General features: G+C 42.6%; 1 protein-coding gene across 1 annotated transcript in view; it reads left to right on the top strand.

The window, feature by feature from the left end:
- Positions 1 to 433: 433 nt before the first annotated feature.
- The window catches only part of cib2 (calcium and integrin binding family member 2), a 29,925-nt gene continuing 17,903 nt past the window's right edge, over positions 434 to 12,455 (top strand). Inside the window, exons 1-2 of the mRNA XM_076262978.1 lie at positions 434 to 699; positions 6,900 to 6,934. Of these exons, the coding sequence (XP_076119093.1) occupies positions 649 to 699; positions 6,900 to 6,934 (86 nt within the window). The 5' untranslated portion in view covers positions 434 to 648. The remainder of the gene's footprint in view (positions 700 to 6,899; positions 6,935 to 12,455) is intronic.

Genomic DNA, 12,455 nt, shown 5'->3' with positions numbered 1-12,455 from the left:
AGAGTTGTGTAAAACTATGTTAAAAGCGTTAAAGCGTTGATTTGTTTGCGTTGTCTTGTTGACACTCTCAGTGTGTTAACAACATTATCGTAAATGATTCACAAACAAAAAAGATGGTTGGCTAGTGAACAGCCTAACTTAAATTAGTTTATATCTGGACTAAATAAACCTAATTGTAGATACCCAAATTAAACTGCAAAATGAAAATGTCCAAAGATGCCCGAAGCCCTTTGGAATCTCTGATATTGCCTAACAATTTGCGCCCCCTAGTGGTACTGAAATAGTTGCTTGAAGTAACAGTCTCGATGTTGTATATTGGCAGTGTGTGGGTGGACAGCAGTCGGTGCTGAAACAAGACCCAGTAAATAACGCTATGCTGTTTGAATGAACCTCATGCTTACCGTCACTTCTCACGCGGCAATTTAACACGGTCTGTTTAGTTGAAGATTCTTTGTCTTGGTTTTTGGTTCTATATGGAGAGTGCTGCACTCACAACCTGCTGCAAGTCGGATAGGACTGAAATTCTATGCGGGTCATTATTTTCGTGGCTGACCACGTCGTATAAATGCCCTAAATGCCTAGAACAGAGAAGACGCTTGGAACTTCCAATGTGATGCATCTGTACAAGAAGAAAATTACTCGACTAAGATGGGTAATAAGCAAACGATATTTACTGATGAACAGCTAGATGCTTACCAGGTAAGGGATTTCAGATTCCCATTCTTCAGTGCAATGTTCATATTCCTGAAACGGAATTCATGGATAGCCTACAACACACAACATTTTGAGAATACCAAGCGTTTTTCCACTGAATTGGCCAATGCAGTTTTTGACAGTAGGCTTTTTTACTTTACAACAATCAGAATAGGGAACTGTCCACATGCATTGCCAACACTGACGCAGCCTGTTATGCATTTAAACACAGATGGTAGCTCATTAGTTGTGCTTCACTGTTGTGCGCAAGAACATGTTAAGATAAATCAGCTAGGCTACTTCAAAGAATTAATAAGCACACCAAAGCTTGCAATGTGAAGTCTATTTTCACAATAAGCGGTTTTCATAAATACAAATATAACAAGTAAAATCAAGACGCCTTCTCTAAAATGTAAATCTTCCATAAAATACCCCACCCCCCACCCCATTCTAAAACATTTTAAATCAAATCCCACCTTACGTAACGTGTAAGAGAAAAGTTACACCTACCTGTCTCTTTGTTTACTACCCTGTGCATGAGTCACCATTTAATTTGTTTTTGAACTGTCCAACGCAGCTGGGATCAATACAGTTAAGCGTGAGCGCTGGTTAACTCTTTCCATGTGGCGCTGCTTGAAAGCGGTGGGCTAGGCTACAGCATTCAGAGTGTGATCCTGGAGATGTTTCACATCTGGCCACTCGCGAGTTAGTGGTTGTTTTTACATAGATGCTCGAGACGTGCCTTCAAGTTATTATGTAATTGGCCTTTTTTCCTGCCTATCTTACATTCTCAAAGGATAATGCATAACAATATCTGCGGCACACAGCAGGCTAAGCTCTAAATTGTGTGACTACACGGGGGTGCGTAAAGCTTACTTTCCGCGGATAAGGCATTGCATAATGTTACCCAACGACTCCTGTAATGTAAAAGACATGTCTCAGATAAAAGAGTTTATTTTCGAAGGAAATTCTCCTCTTTTCTTTCATTGACTGCCAAATATTCGACTCAGGAAAGGACACCTCCTAACAAGGACAAATGCCTGTTACCCTTTTTGTGTTATTGGGGGCCAAGCAGCGAAGCTGCGAAGGCACCCATTGAGTTACTAGCTTTTCCTATTATTATTATTACACATCTGCCATTGGAGTCTATGGCAGCCCATAGAACGCCTGGCTAAAAAGTGCAGATTTTTTGGCAGAAAGTTTCGGGACACTCCACTGACCATTCACACTCATTTACGGACCTCTAAACCCAGCCATCTAGCGCCACCAACAGGTCAAAATCTGGCCAAAAATTGAACCGCTGGGTCTAAAGTTATGAAATTTGGCACACTGATTCAGCACTGTCCCATGATCACTCTCACCAATTTCCAGAACTCTATGCCCCACACTCTAGCGCCACCAATGGGTCGAACCTGGATTGCATTCACGCATGTGACCATTGAACGGTGCGTCCGATTTTCACATATCAGGCATCGTTGGAATCCATGGACTGACCTAAGTTCAATGACCCCTATTACGTCACTTTCTGCCATATTGGACCTCCGCCATATTGGATTTAGTCCAAACTCTACGAAAAGTTTCAGCGGTCAGAAATTTCATCCGATTTTCATGGAACTTGGCGGAGATGATCTTCTCCCCGAGCCGCACAAACGATACTTATCAGATTTTTCAATTTAATTTTTGTTTGCCCGTGACAGCCAATCAAATATGGTGATGAAGCCACCAAACAGGAAGTGGACAAACATCTAGGTGATGCTTTGAGTTAACATAACAAGACTTGATACCATTAGTCAGGACACTGTCCCAATCACTCACAGCAATTTTCATGCATCTACATTGAACACTCTAGCGCCACCACCAGTTCAAAGCTGGACATGCGTTCATGCGTGTGATCCTTGACTCTTTTGTCTGATTTTCACAATTGAGGTAGCGTCTGAATCCTTGAACAATCTCGAGTTCATCGACCCCTATCCCGCCACTTTCCGCCATATTGGACCTCCGCCATATTGGATTTAGTCCAAACTCTACGAAAAGTTTCAGCGGTTACAAATTTCATCCGATTTTCACAGAACTTGGCGGAGATGATCTTCAGACCGAGCCGCACAAACTATACTTGTCAGATTTTTTATTTTCAAGTTTGTTTGCCCGTGACAGCCAATTACACATGGCGACGATGCCGCCTAACAGGAAGTGGGCTAACATCTCGGCTACTCTTTAATGTATGAAGTCCAAACTTGGTACAGGGACTTGGTATCTGATTGTGAGGACGCCCTAGGAAATTCATTTGGCCTCTATAGGGGGCGCTGCAATACAGGAAGTGAGCTTGTATCTCAGCAACGCTTTGATGTACGAAGTCCAAATTTGGTATAGAGACTTGGTACCTGATTGTGGGGATGCACTAGGAAACTGGCGTCATTTGGCTTCTACAGGGGGCGCTGCAATACAGGAAGTGAGCTTGTATCTCAGCAACGCTTTGATGTATGAAGTCCAAACTTGGTACAGGGACTTGGTATCTGATTGTGAGGACACAGTAGGAAATTGGCATCATTTGGCCTCTATAGGGGGCGCTGTAATACATGAAGTGGGCTCAAATCTCAGCAACGCTTCGTTGTATGAAGTCCAAACGTGATACATGGGCATATTATCTGATTGTGAGGACATGCAAGGAAAGTGGTCTCATTTGGCCTCTAGGGGTGTTGCAATAAAGAAAATGAGCTCACATCTCAGCAACACTTTGGTGTATGAAGTCCAAACTTGGTAGACGGACATGGGAGCTGATTGTAAGAACGCACAAGGACATTGGTGTAATTTGGCCTCTAGGGGCGCTGTAACAAAGTAAATGAGCTTATTTCTCAGCCGTTCTTTATCCAATTGCCATCAAACTTGCTGTGAGTGGTTGCTCATGCCATGGCAACGCCATTCCTGCTATAGCGCACTGCTTGGCCCCCGCATTGCTGCTTGCAGCTATATTTATATAGTGCTTGTTCTGATGACATTTTGGTTATACTTATTTGAAAGGACACCTAACAGGGACAAATGCCTGTTACCCTTTTTGTGTTTCTATGTACAGTAGTGCTTGTTCTGATGACATTTTGGTTACATTTAATTAAAAAAAAAAAATACTTTAACAAGTAGGCCTTAGCTACAATAATAAATTCTCAGGAACTTGAACTCAATGAAAAAATTGAGTTCAAATATTTGCAACACAGCATGAACTATGTTGTCAGTATATGAGACAGCACAAAGGCTCTGGAGATATGATTATTATCCACAAAGGAAGGCTACTTGTTTTAAACATTGATTTTCATCAGAGAATTCTACTGAGTTACATTGACTTTCACTATGCTCAATACTTGCCTTGTGCTATGACTCACACTGGGAACATTAAGCCTACTTTATTATATAGGTGGCGATAGGATTTGGAGGAGGAGGTGATGCTTTTGCCCCTGAGGAGTTTTCTCTTCATGTGTAAGACATCACAGTGCCTTGCTTTTGTCTTTGTAACACTATTCTGCCATTTGTCTTCATGAGGAGCATCATCGTATTCTGCAGTGCTTTTTCAAGCAATTCACTTAAGCTTAATAATTTATGCCTAGCCAAGTCTGATAGGGTGTCTTGAAATGCAACTCCCCGTAGATAGGTCTAATTTGTATGTCCTTGTTTCTCTGGTTACTTAGTGATGTGACATACAGTATCGGCCAAACCCAGATAGGCTCATGCTTGTAGGATGTACAGTAGGCAGAGTTGTGGAACAGTTCTATAAGATGTAGGGATGCTCATGTTCACATTAATGTCACATTATTTCAGGACAGGGCTGCTGCTTCATAAATAAGACACTCCTGCATGTTCTCTGTGTGAGTGTGAATTGTGAATGTGAAAATGTCCCTGAAACTGGGCATGAACATGAAAAATTTAAATAAATGAAACAGAGCAGACTGAAGACTGGACACATGACCCAGTCTGCCGTATATGGTAGTGTAGCAAACATAGACTCTGTCAATGTCCCTGTTAATTTATTTATGCAGCATGTTTAAAAGCAAGAACAGTTGACCAAAGCTGTACAAAGTGCTGTTGTATATTATGTTTTAATATCACTATTGTTCAAAGCACTGGTATGCCATCTCTGTGTTAAAAACACAACCAAAACAAAGAATAACCAGGTCAAAAGAAGATCTTTGTTTTCTTGGAACAGCTGCCTTGGTCCACAAAAGACACCCTTGTTTTCAGTGCTCTGTAATCAACAACAGGTAGAGCTATTGTTAGTCCTGGTTCAGTGGAGCTCGACCATTTGGCTGATACAGGCATCTCTCTAGATCAGTGAGTTGAACCTGTTCCTGGAACTGTGTTGAGGTTCTTGGATAGATATTGCATTTTATCAGCTTAAAATATCAGTGTTTACCCAACCATATCCCATGGGGTCTTTCTTTTAGAGATATTTGATATTGAAATGCTTTTTTTTTTATAACAGTGTTTAATGCATTTGGGGGATTGAAGTCCTTTTCCTCCACTATGAGGTGGAAAAGGATATTGTGATAGAAACAAACAGCGATTGCAGAACTGGTTTTATAAATGGAGTGAATGTTTTCCTTATTATGAGACAGGCAAGCTCTTGGCTAGCCTTGGTATACTTCAGCAGGCCTGTATAGGCATTCATAAGCACCCATAACTCCCACGCTAGTGGCCTTGGTTCACATCACACAGAATCCTGTCTCTATATTTCAAATTAATGAGCAGTTAACAGTATTCAAAGGCTAATGCCCTCAAACCCGGGGAAGGCCTCTGTAGTAGGGAATTCTGTTAGTTGAGTTTGTGTGTGTGAATTGGTGTGCATGCGTGCTCGTGGGCATGTGTGGGCATGTGAGTGTGTGTGTGTGCGTGTGTGCTCATATGTGGGCATACTGTATGCGTGTGTGTGTTTGTATGCATATTTTTTTCCAGTCTCTGTCTGTTTTTGCCTGATCCCGAGTGCAGCAGCACTAGCAGCAGTGGCAGCACTGAGGAAGGTAAACATCATAAAGGAGAGGTAAATCTTGTGCCTGTAAAGCTGTCACAGGACGTTGGCACCACTGCTTAGAGACAGGGGGAGCGCACAAAGGCTCCAGGGACTCAGACTTGGATCGTATGTCTTCTTCAGTTGGCCTCTGGTGTGGACATGAATCCATGCCGAGCTACTTTGTCGCTTTGCCATGTCACAGAGTCACAGACTTCCCTATGCACCCATCTCCTATACTGAATGGCATGAACCCTTGTTGAGTGGCTTTGCCATTGTCACAGCCACAGACACCCCCACACTCTCCATACTGGGCTCTGATGTGGGTATGAATCCATGGTGAATTGCTTTGTCACATCACAGAGTCATAGACCAGTCCAGCCAACACCCTCACCCTCCTACCTGGGAGTTCTGTCCTACCCCTGATCAGGTGATGTGGGCTTCATGTACCCAGTGACAGGGAACAGGTTGGCTGACAGGGTTAACTCAGCTGTGAGAAATTTGACTCTTAGCCTAGGGATGAGATGACGGTGGACACAAAGAGCCCGTGTCACAGACCGGTAGAGATGGCTGTTTTTTTTTGTGTGTATGTGTGTTTGTAGAGTGTGTACTGTCTATGAAAACACAGCTTATATGTTGCTCTCAGAAGAATGTGTGAGACATAGTGGTTTGTGCTGCTAAATTGGCCTAGGTGTGTTTCTTTTTACTGAATAATGTTTTTGCCATTGAAAAAAAAAACCTTAAAGACATTATTTTTCACTGTGTTCTTTTGGGCAGGAATAATTAAATTGTGAAATATTGTGAAATGGGTGAGAGGGATCATTAGGATTTTTAATGGCTATGAATCTTGACATGAAGTTGAGCTTTGGTTAGGATTTAACTGTTGTTTTTGGGAAGTAGTCTGCAGTTTGAGAAGTCATAAAAAATGTTGTTTAGAGACATTTAATGGGTACACAACAAACTAAATTATTTTGGATACCTTTGTTGTTTTCTTGACCTTATCTTGATCTTAACTGACACAGGTTGGCCATATCTATGTTATCCGCACTTATACTGCTCATTATAGGAAAGTACAAATGATGCAAATGTCTGTTATGTACAATATGTGGAATATGTCTGTATGTTTTAATACAAATTTATTGTATGGTAGTCCCAAACAGTAATATGTGATTTGATGGTAATCCTCAAACATTGATATGTGACTTTTTTGTTACAGGACTGCACATTCTTCACACGTAAGGAAATACTTCGGTGAGTGATACAACAGTTACTTTTAAATCAGATAAAACCCTTCTCCCCCAGAGATTGTTCCCAACATGTTAACCCATTTTCCATTTCAGTCACTTGATATCTGTGCTTATATTTTCACACCATAATGCTTAAGACAGAAAAAGGCAATACACAAAATGGCAACAGTGTTTTCTTTCTGTTAGCTAACATACTGAATGCTAGTGCTGTAAGCTGCCTGGCTTGCTGGCTCACTCATATTGCTTAAGTCCTGTCCTGCCCTGGTCTGTTCAGCTCTCCCACCTCAGTGCCTTCTATTAGCCGCATGTCCGAGGCTCGTATATCACTCTCCACTTTTTGCCTCCCTTTGCTCGATTCCCTCCCTCAAGCAATTGAGTTCAATTCAATTCCAGTTGTCTTCATCTGGACTCATTCAGGCAGACTTGTTCAGCCCACAATTAACAGACGACAGGCTTCTTGGTACTCTGTGTGTATGCACACAGTGTCCTGGCTGACCAGCACTTTAAAAAGGGCAATTACATGATGGTCGCTGATATAACGTGCAAGAAAATGGAAAAAATCATTTATCTCTTCAGTCATGCTACTTGAATAATTTTTCTGAAGCACTTAATGCAAGGGTTACGTCCTCCCTCCTGAATCAGGAGGGTAAAGAACCTTGAATCTGTTTGAATTAGCATAAATCTGTATGCAGTGTTCTGCATGTGTACATGCCAGACAATAAAGAATAATTTACATTCATACATACTTACCACACAACTGCTTTGACCCTGTTCTATTTACAGCTTGGATGCGGCTTCGAAACGGTCAGATAGTTATTTTGCTATGAATGGACTTCCTTTAAACAATAGACTGTTTAACTAGTTTATTCCTCTGTCTCTGTGTCCAGTTCATATTCAATGTCATACTTCCATGATTTACGGCATATACATTTTCCTTGAGTCCTTCCCTTCGTGTCAATAACCTGTGGGCTAGCAGTGTAAACGCAGCAGTCAGAGAGACTCTTTGGAGAATAGTTGCCTTCATTAGGTTTCCTGTGGGGCCATTAGAACCTAACTAATCAACCTGCTAAATTGCCAATAGTCCTGCAGAGGATTTATACAGCTGACACATTGATTGGAGCGTGGGATCTGCATCCCACTTGATGAGGGAGGGCTGTGTACGTGTGTGTGTGTGTGGGGGGGGGGGGGGGGGGAACGTTATAGAACGTCCCTGAAGCATTCTGTGTAAGAGCATACCAGGAAAAAGTGTACCCTGGCAAAGTGGGGTGCTTGGGGACAGAGAGATTGCATCCTGGGCAGCTACGATTTATTACCCTGCTTTTCTACAGGGGTGTGATTTCTTTCTTTCTCTCCTTCCTTCTCTTTTTTTCTGTCCTCGTGGCTCTATCAAAATCTCGCCCTGGACCAGGGCTGGCTGGCAGGCAGTGAGGCATGTAATTGGCTGTGCCGCCGACATGACATTGCTTCAGCTACAAGCCGCTTTGTTACTGGAGAAAGCAAACACACACACACACACACACACACACACCCCGTCACCCGCTGTCTTCCTGCCTCTTTATCTCTCCCTCTCTCCCTCTCTCTCTCTCTCTCTCTCTCTCTCTCTTTCTTATACACACACACACACACACACATACACACACACACATTGCGCTAGTCCCTCCCTGCTGCCAGCACCTAGACCTCTTTTCGCCTTGAGTTTTTTCTCCCCTTGTTCTTGGCGTGTCTGCCTGCTGTTATGAAAGTCACTGCACCATTGGCCCTAATGTTCCGCCTAAATCACGGCCACCTCTGCTGCAGGCGTGGGCTCCCATTCAGAAAAGCCTGCCGCGCTCTGATATATCAGCATGAACAATGGGACCCGGGGCTAAAACTACAGCCAATTGCTCAGTTTGGCTGCCAGCTCCGACAGGCCTGTGTGGCAGGGCTCCAGGAATGCAAATCACACAGTATGTGGGAGATCCTTCCTGACTCGCACCGTGGGTGACCATCCTCACTTCCTGCTCCCTAACCCTCACTCGCCATGGCATGTGCTTTTATGTTACTGATGGAAACATAAATTGGGTAAAATGACCATGTTAAACATAATGTAATTTACCTTTGGGGTAGTTTTGGTTTGCACAAATGAGCACACTGTCTGATGTTAAGTCTTTTCAGGCTTCAGCCTAGTTAAATGCAAATAATATCCTATCACTAAATAACACAAGTAAGATAGTGAGTCATAGTGGTGCATTGCTATCAGGCAGAGAGAATGAGCTGCATGCATTACTATGATTGAACTGGAAGTGAGACCTGATCAAGCATGATTGGTCGGGTTGGACGCTGATCCCCGAAAACAAATGAATGCTGCAGATCAGCTGGAAGTAAGGGCGGTGGCGTGACACATTCACTTCTGCAGGTGGAGATATATGTGCTTCCCGATACATATTTTTTGAGCCACTAATAGAGCGTAATCAGCTTTTCTTTATGAAGGGGGCTTTATCTAATCTGTTCTCATGCAGTGGCTCTTAATGGAGTTGTTGGTCGTAAAATGTGGCCAGGATCCTCGCACGTCATCCACATTCCTGTGAGGAGGTCAAAGCAATAAAAATTAGTTTATTTCTGCTGTTATTTTTTATATGACATCCACAAGCATCGAGCTACATGCCGCAATGAGGTCTCAGGAGATGCATTAGCTTGGGTGCCGTGATAATAATATGCCAAGAACCTTAAGTCATGTGAGGACATAACTAATTGAAGCTGTAACTGAAGGCTTGAAATGGTTGTTATTAGATAAATTGTCCCATTTTTTACAGCAAAATTGAACTGTGGACCACTGACCCATGAACAGGAAGTGAAGGAATGATTCATTTTTATAGGTCTTAGATGGATTGTTGTGCATTCATTACTGCCAAGGGGAGTAGAGCGAATGTACAGACTGGTGGTCCTGTGGAAAGATAGAAAATTAAAATCGCCCAATGAATTCAGACACATTTGCCCTCTCAGCATTTTTGCTTATAGGCGGTCAGGCAACAGTAACTGCAATAAAGTTACATCACTTCCTCATTTACCACATTTGACCTACAGATGTGCCTCCTGAGGAAGGTGGCTAATCCACAGCAAATGCTTTGTATAGCACTGGAATGCTGGTGACCAGAAAGCTGAGATCAGAAATCAGACGAGTGTGATCTATGAAATGGTGTGCTTCAATTTTTTTTGTAAAACCGTAGAATTATGGATTAGTACATAATGGCCTTATTACATATTTTGTTATTGTATATTTTATACATGTAGAGTTTCTAATTGTATATGTACAACAACCAATTTTTGAATTTCCACTCCCCACTACTTTGCTTCTGTTTCTTCTGATTAAAAAACACACCCCAGCCACAAGGGTTACGATGAAATCTGCTGATGTCACCCAAAACATCACAGCAATTGTACAGACTTTTGGTCCTCTGGAAATTTAGAAAATTAAAGCACCCAATGAATTTGCTTTCTCAGCATGGTCACAGTCACACAGAAGTTCAGGCTGCAGTAAAAACCTGCAGTAAAACTCACTTCATTTACCATATTTTATCTACCACTGTAATGTTTTTTGGGAAAAAAGTTAGATTAATTCTGAACTTAATTTTGTTCAACCCATTTTTTTCTCGTCTCTTCTTTCTCCCATTTATTCTAGCAAACAAACTCCAAGACATAACTCAGACATAAGTGTTGGTTAATGACATCTTCTGTAGCTTTAGCCCAAATCCCTAAATGATGAAATGCATGTCTTTGTAAAAGCAGGAGGCAGTGCTGTGGTGGTCTGTCATCTCTCTGTGATGTCCCTGAGGAGATGCGCTTTACTGGAAGGCCTACTCACAGCCCGCTCTCACATTCTCTCCCTCCCTCCCTCTCTCTCTTCTCTCGTTCTCTCCATCTCTGTGGGATGTTTGTGCCGCTGTGCATTGCTCACCATTTCACCTGCTGAAGTATCACTTTTCCCAGTCTCGCCCCTCTACCCGTAACCATGAAACCTGATTACCAGTGCTACAGACGTCGGCATCACATAAACGAAACCAAACCCACTCACCTCGTAAATTGCATGAAACCAATTATCCCCCGATCGTCGTCATGGAGAGGCAGCTAGAGAACGGTACAGGTGTATACATCGCAGCCTTGGCCACCATGTCGACGGCAGGCATGAAGCTGGCATATAGTTGGCACGGGCCACCTCTCCTTCTACCTGGCCACCGTCCACCTCCCCCCTCAGCATGCGCCGGAGAGACATAAATAAAACAAATCGCTTGCTTTCTTTTCTAATGAGATTGACATATCGGTCTTGGGTTTCAGGATATGCTGTTAATTGCCGTTGTTTGAAGATCAAGTGACTACTTTAAGAAATTAAAAGCAGATACAGGAGTAGGGGGGCGGAGGGTTAGGTTACAGTCAAATGGCCCAATTAGGGTAATATGGCAGGCCAACGCTGCACTCTGATTTGCTGATGTACTTCCCCTGGTGCCTGACTCAGAGGCAGGAAGTTCCCCTATAGGGCACATAGCCTACCAGACACGCTTCTCACTGTAACACTCACGGATTTTAAACATCAGTTCTTTGATAGACACAACAGTAAGTGATGTTTTTCTGCATCCTACGTACACCGTGTCAGCTTGTCCTATGTTTGAGTCATCGGTTCTTTTCAAAGCAACCATTAACCATTTACTGGAATTTTTTTTATTGACGACAAAAAACCCTTTTTCAGAGCATTTTCCAGAAAAAGAGTAGTCTGAGGGAGGGGATGTTTATATCCTGTTGAATGACTCAGCCACTTAGCAGTGTTTGGTAAAGACTCAGAAAATCGAATTACAAGGCAAGGTGACAACTTTTCACTGCCACTGATATTAATCTGTTATTAAGTGTGTGTGTGTGTGTGTGTGTGTGTGTGTGTGTGTGTGCGTGTGTGTATGTGCGTGTGTGTATGAACCTTTTACGCCGGCTGCCTTGCTGACATGGCACATGGCCCACTCTGAATGTTCTAGTGCTTACTCTTGTGTGTGACTCTGTGAGACCAGTGACCTTTCAGTTCTTCTCTGATTCACAAATACCCCCCTACACACACACACACACACACACACACAGGCACAGGCACACACACAAGCACACACAAACGCACACACACACACACACACACACACACACACACACACATACACACAACACACACACACACACACACACACACACACACACACACACACACACACACACAGACACAGACACACTTAAACAGACACTCTTATAACCACATAAAAATACAGGTTGTTCCCACCAGAATGTACATCAATGGAAATATTTCTGTGACTAGATGATTTAGTCTTCTTTTACTTCACTTGTTTACACTCGTCATTTAAACTCCTACTTGATAGTGATAGTTGTTTTCATTACATTACATTACATTACTGACAGCATTCTTTTGTGCGTAGTGTCAATATTCCTGAGATCCTTTGCTGATCATGTCTGTGTCAGGTGATGTGTACAACTAGTAATGACTTATGCAGGGTTATTGG

This window comes from Alosa pseudoharengus, unplaced genomic scaffold (assembly GCF_046254945.1).
Source record: "Alosa pseudoharengus isolate Yale_2024_CS ecotype anadromous, Long Island Sound unplaced genomic scaffold, YU_APseudo_1.1 YU_APseudo_1.1_scf_10, whole genome shotgun sequence".
Taxonomy (NCBI): Eukaryota; Metazoa; Chordata; class Actinopteri; order Clupeiformes; family Clupeidae; genus Alosa; species Alosa pseudoharengus.
The sequence above is the reverse complement of the archived record's forward strand: the minus strand, read 5'-3'. Positions and strand labels throughout refer to the sequence as shown.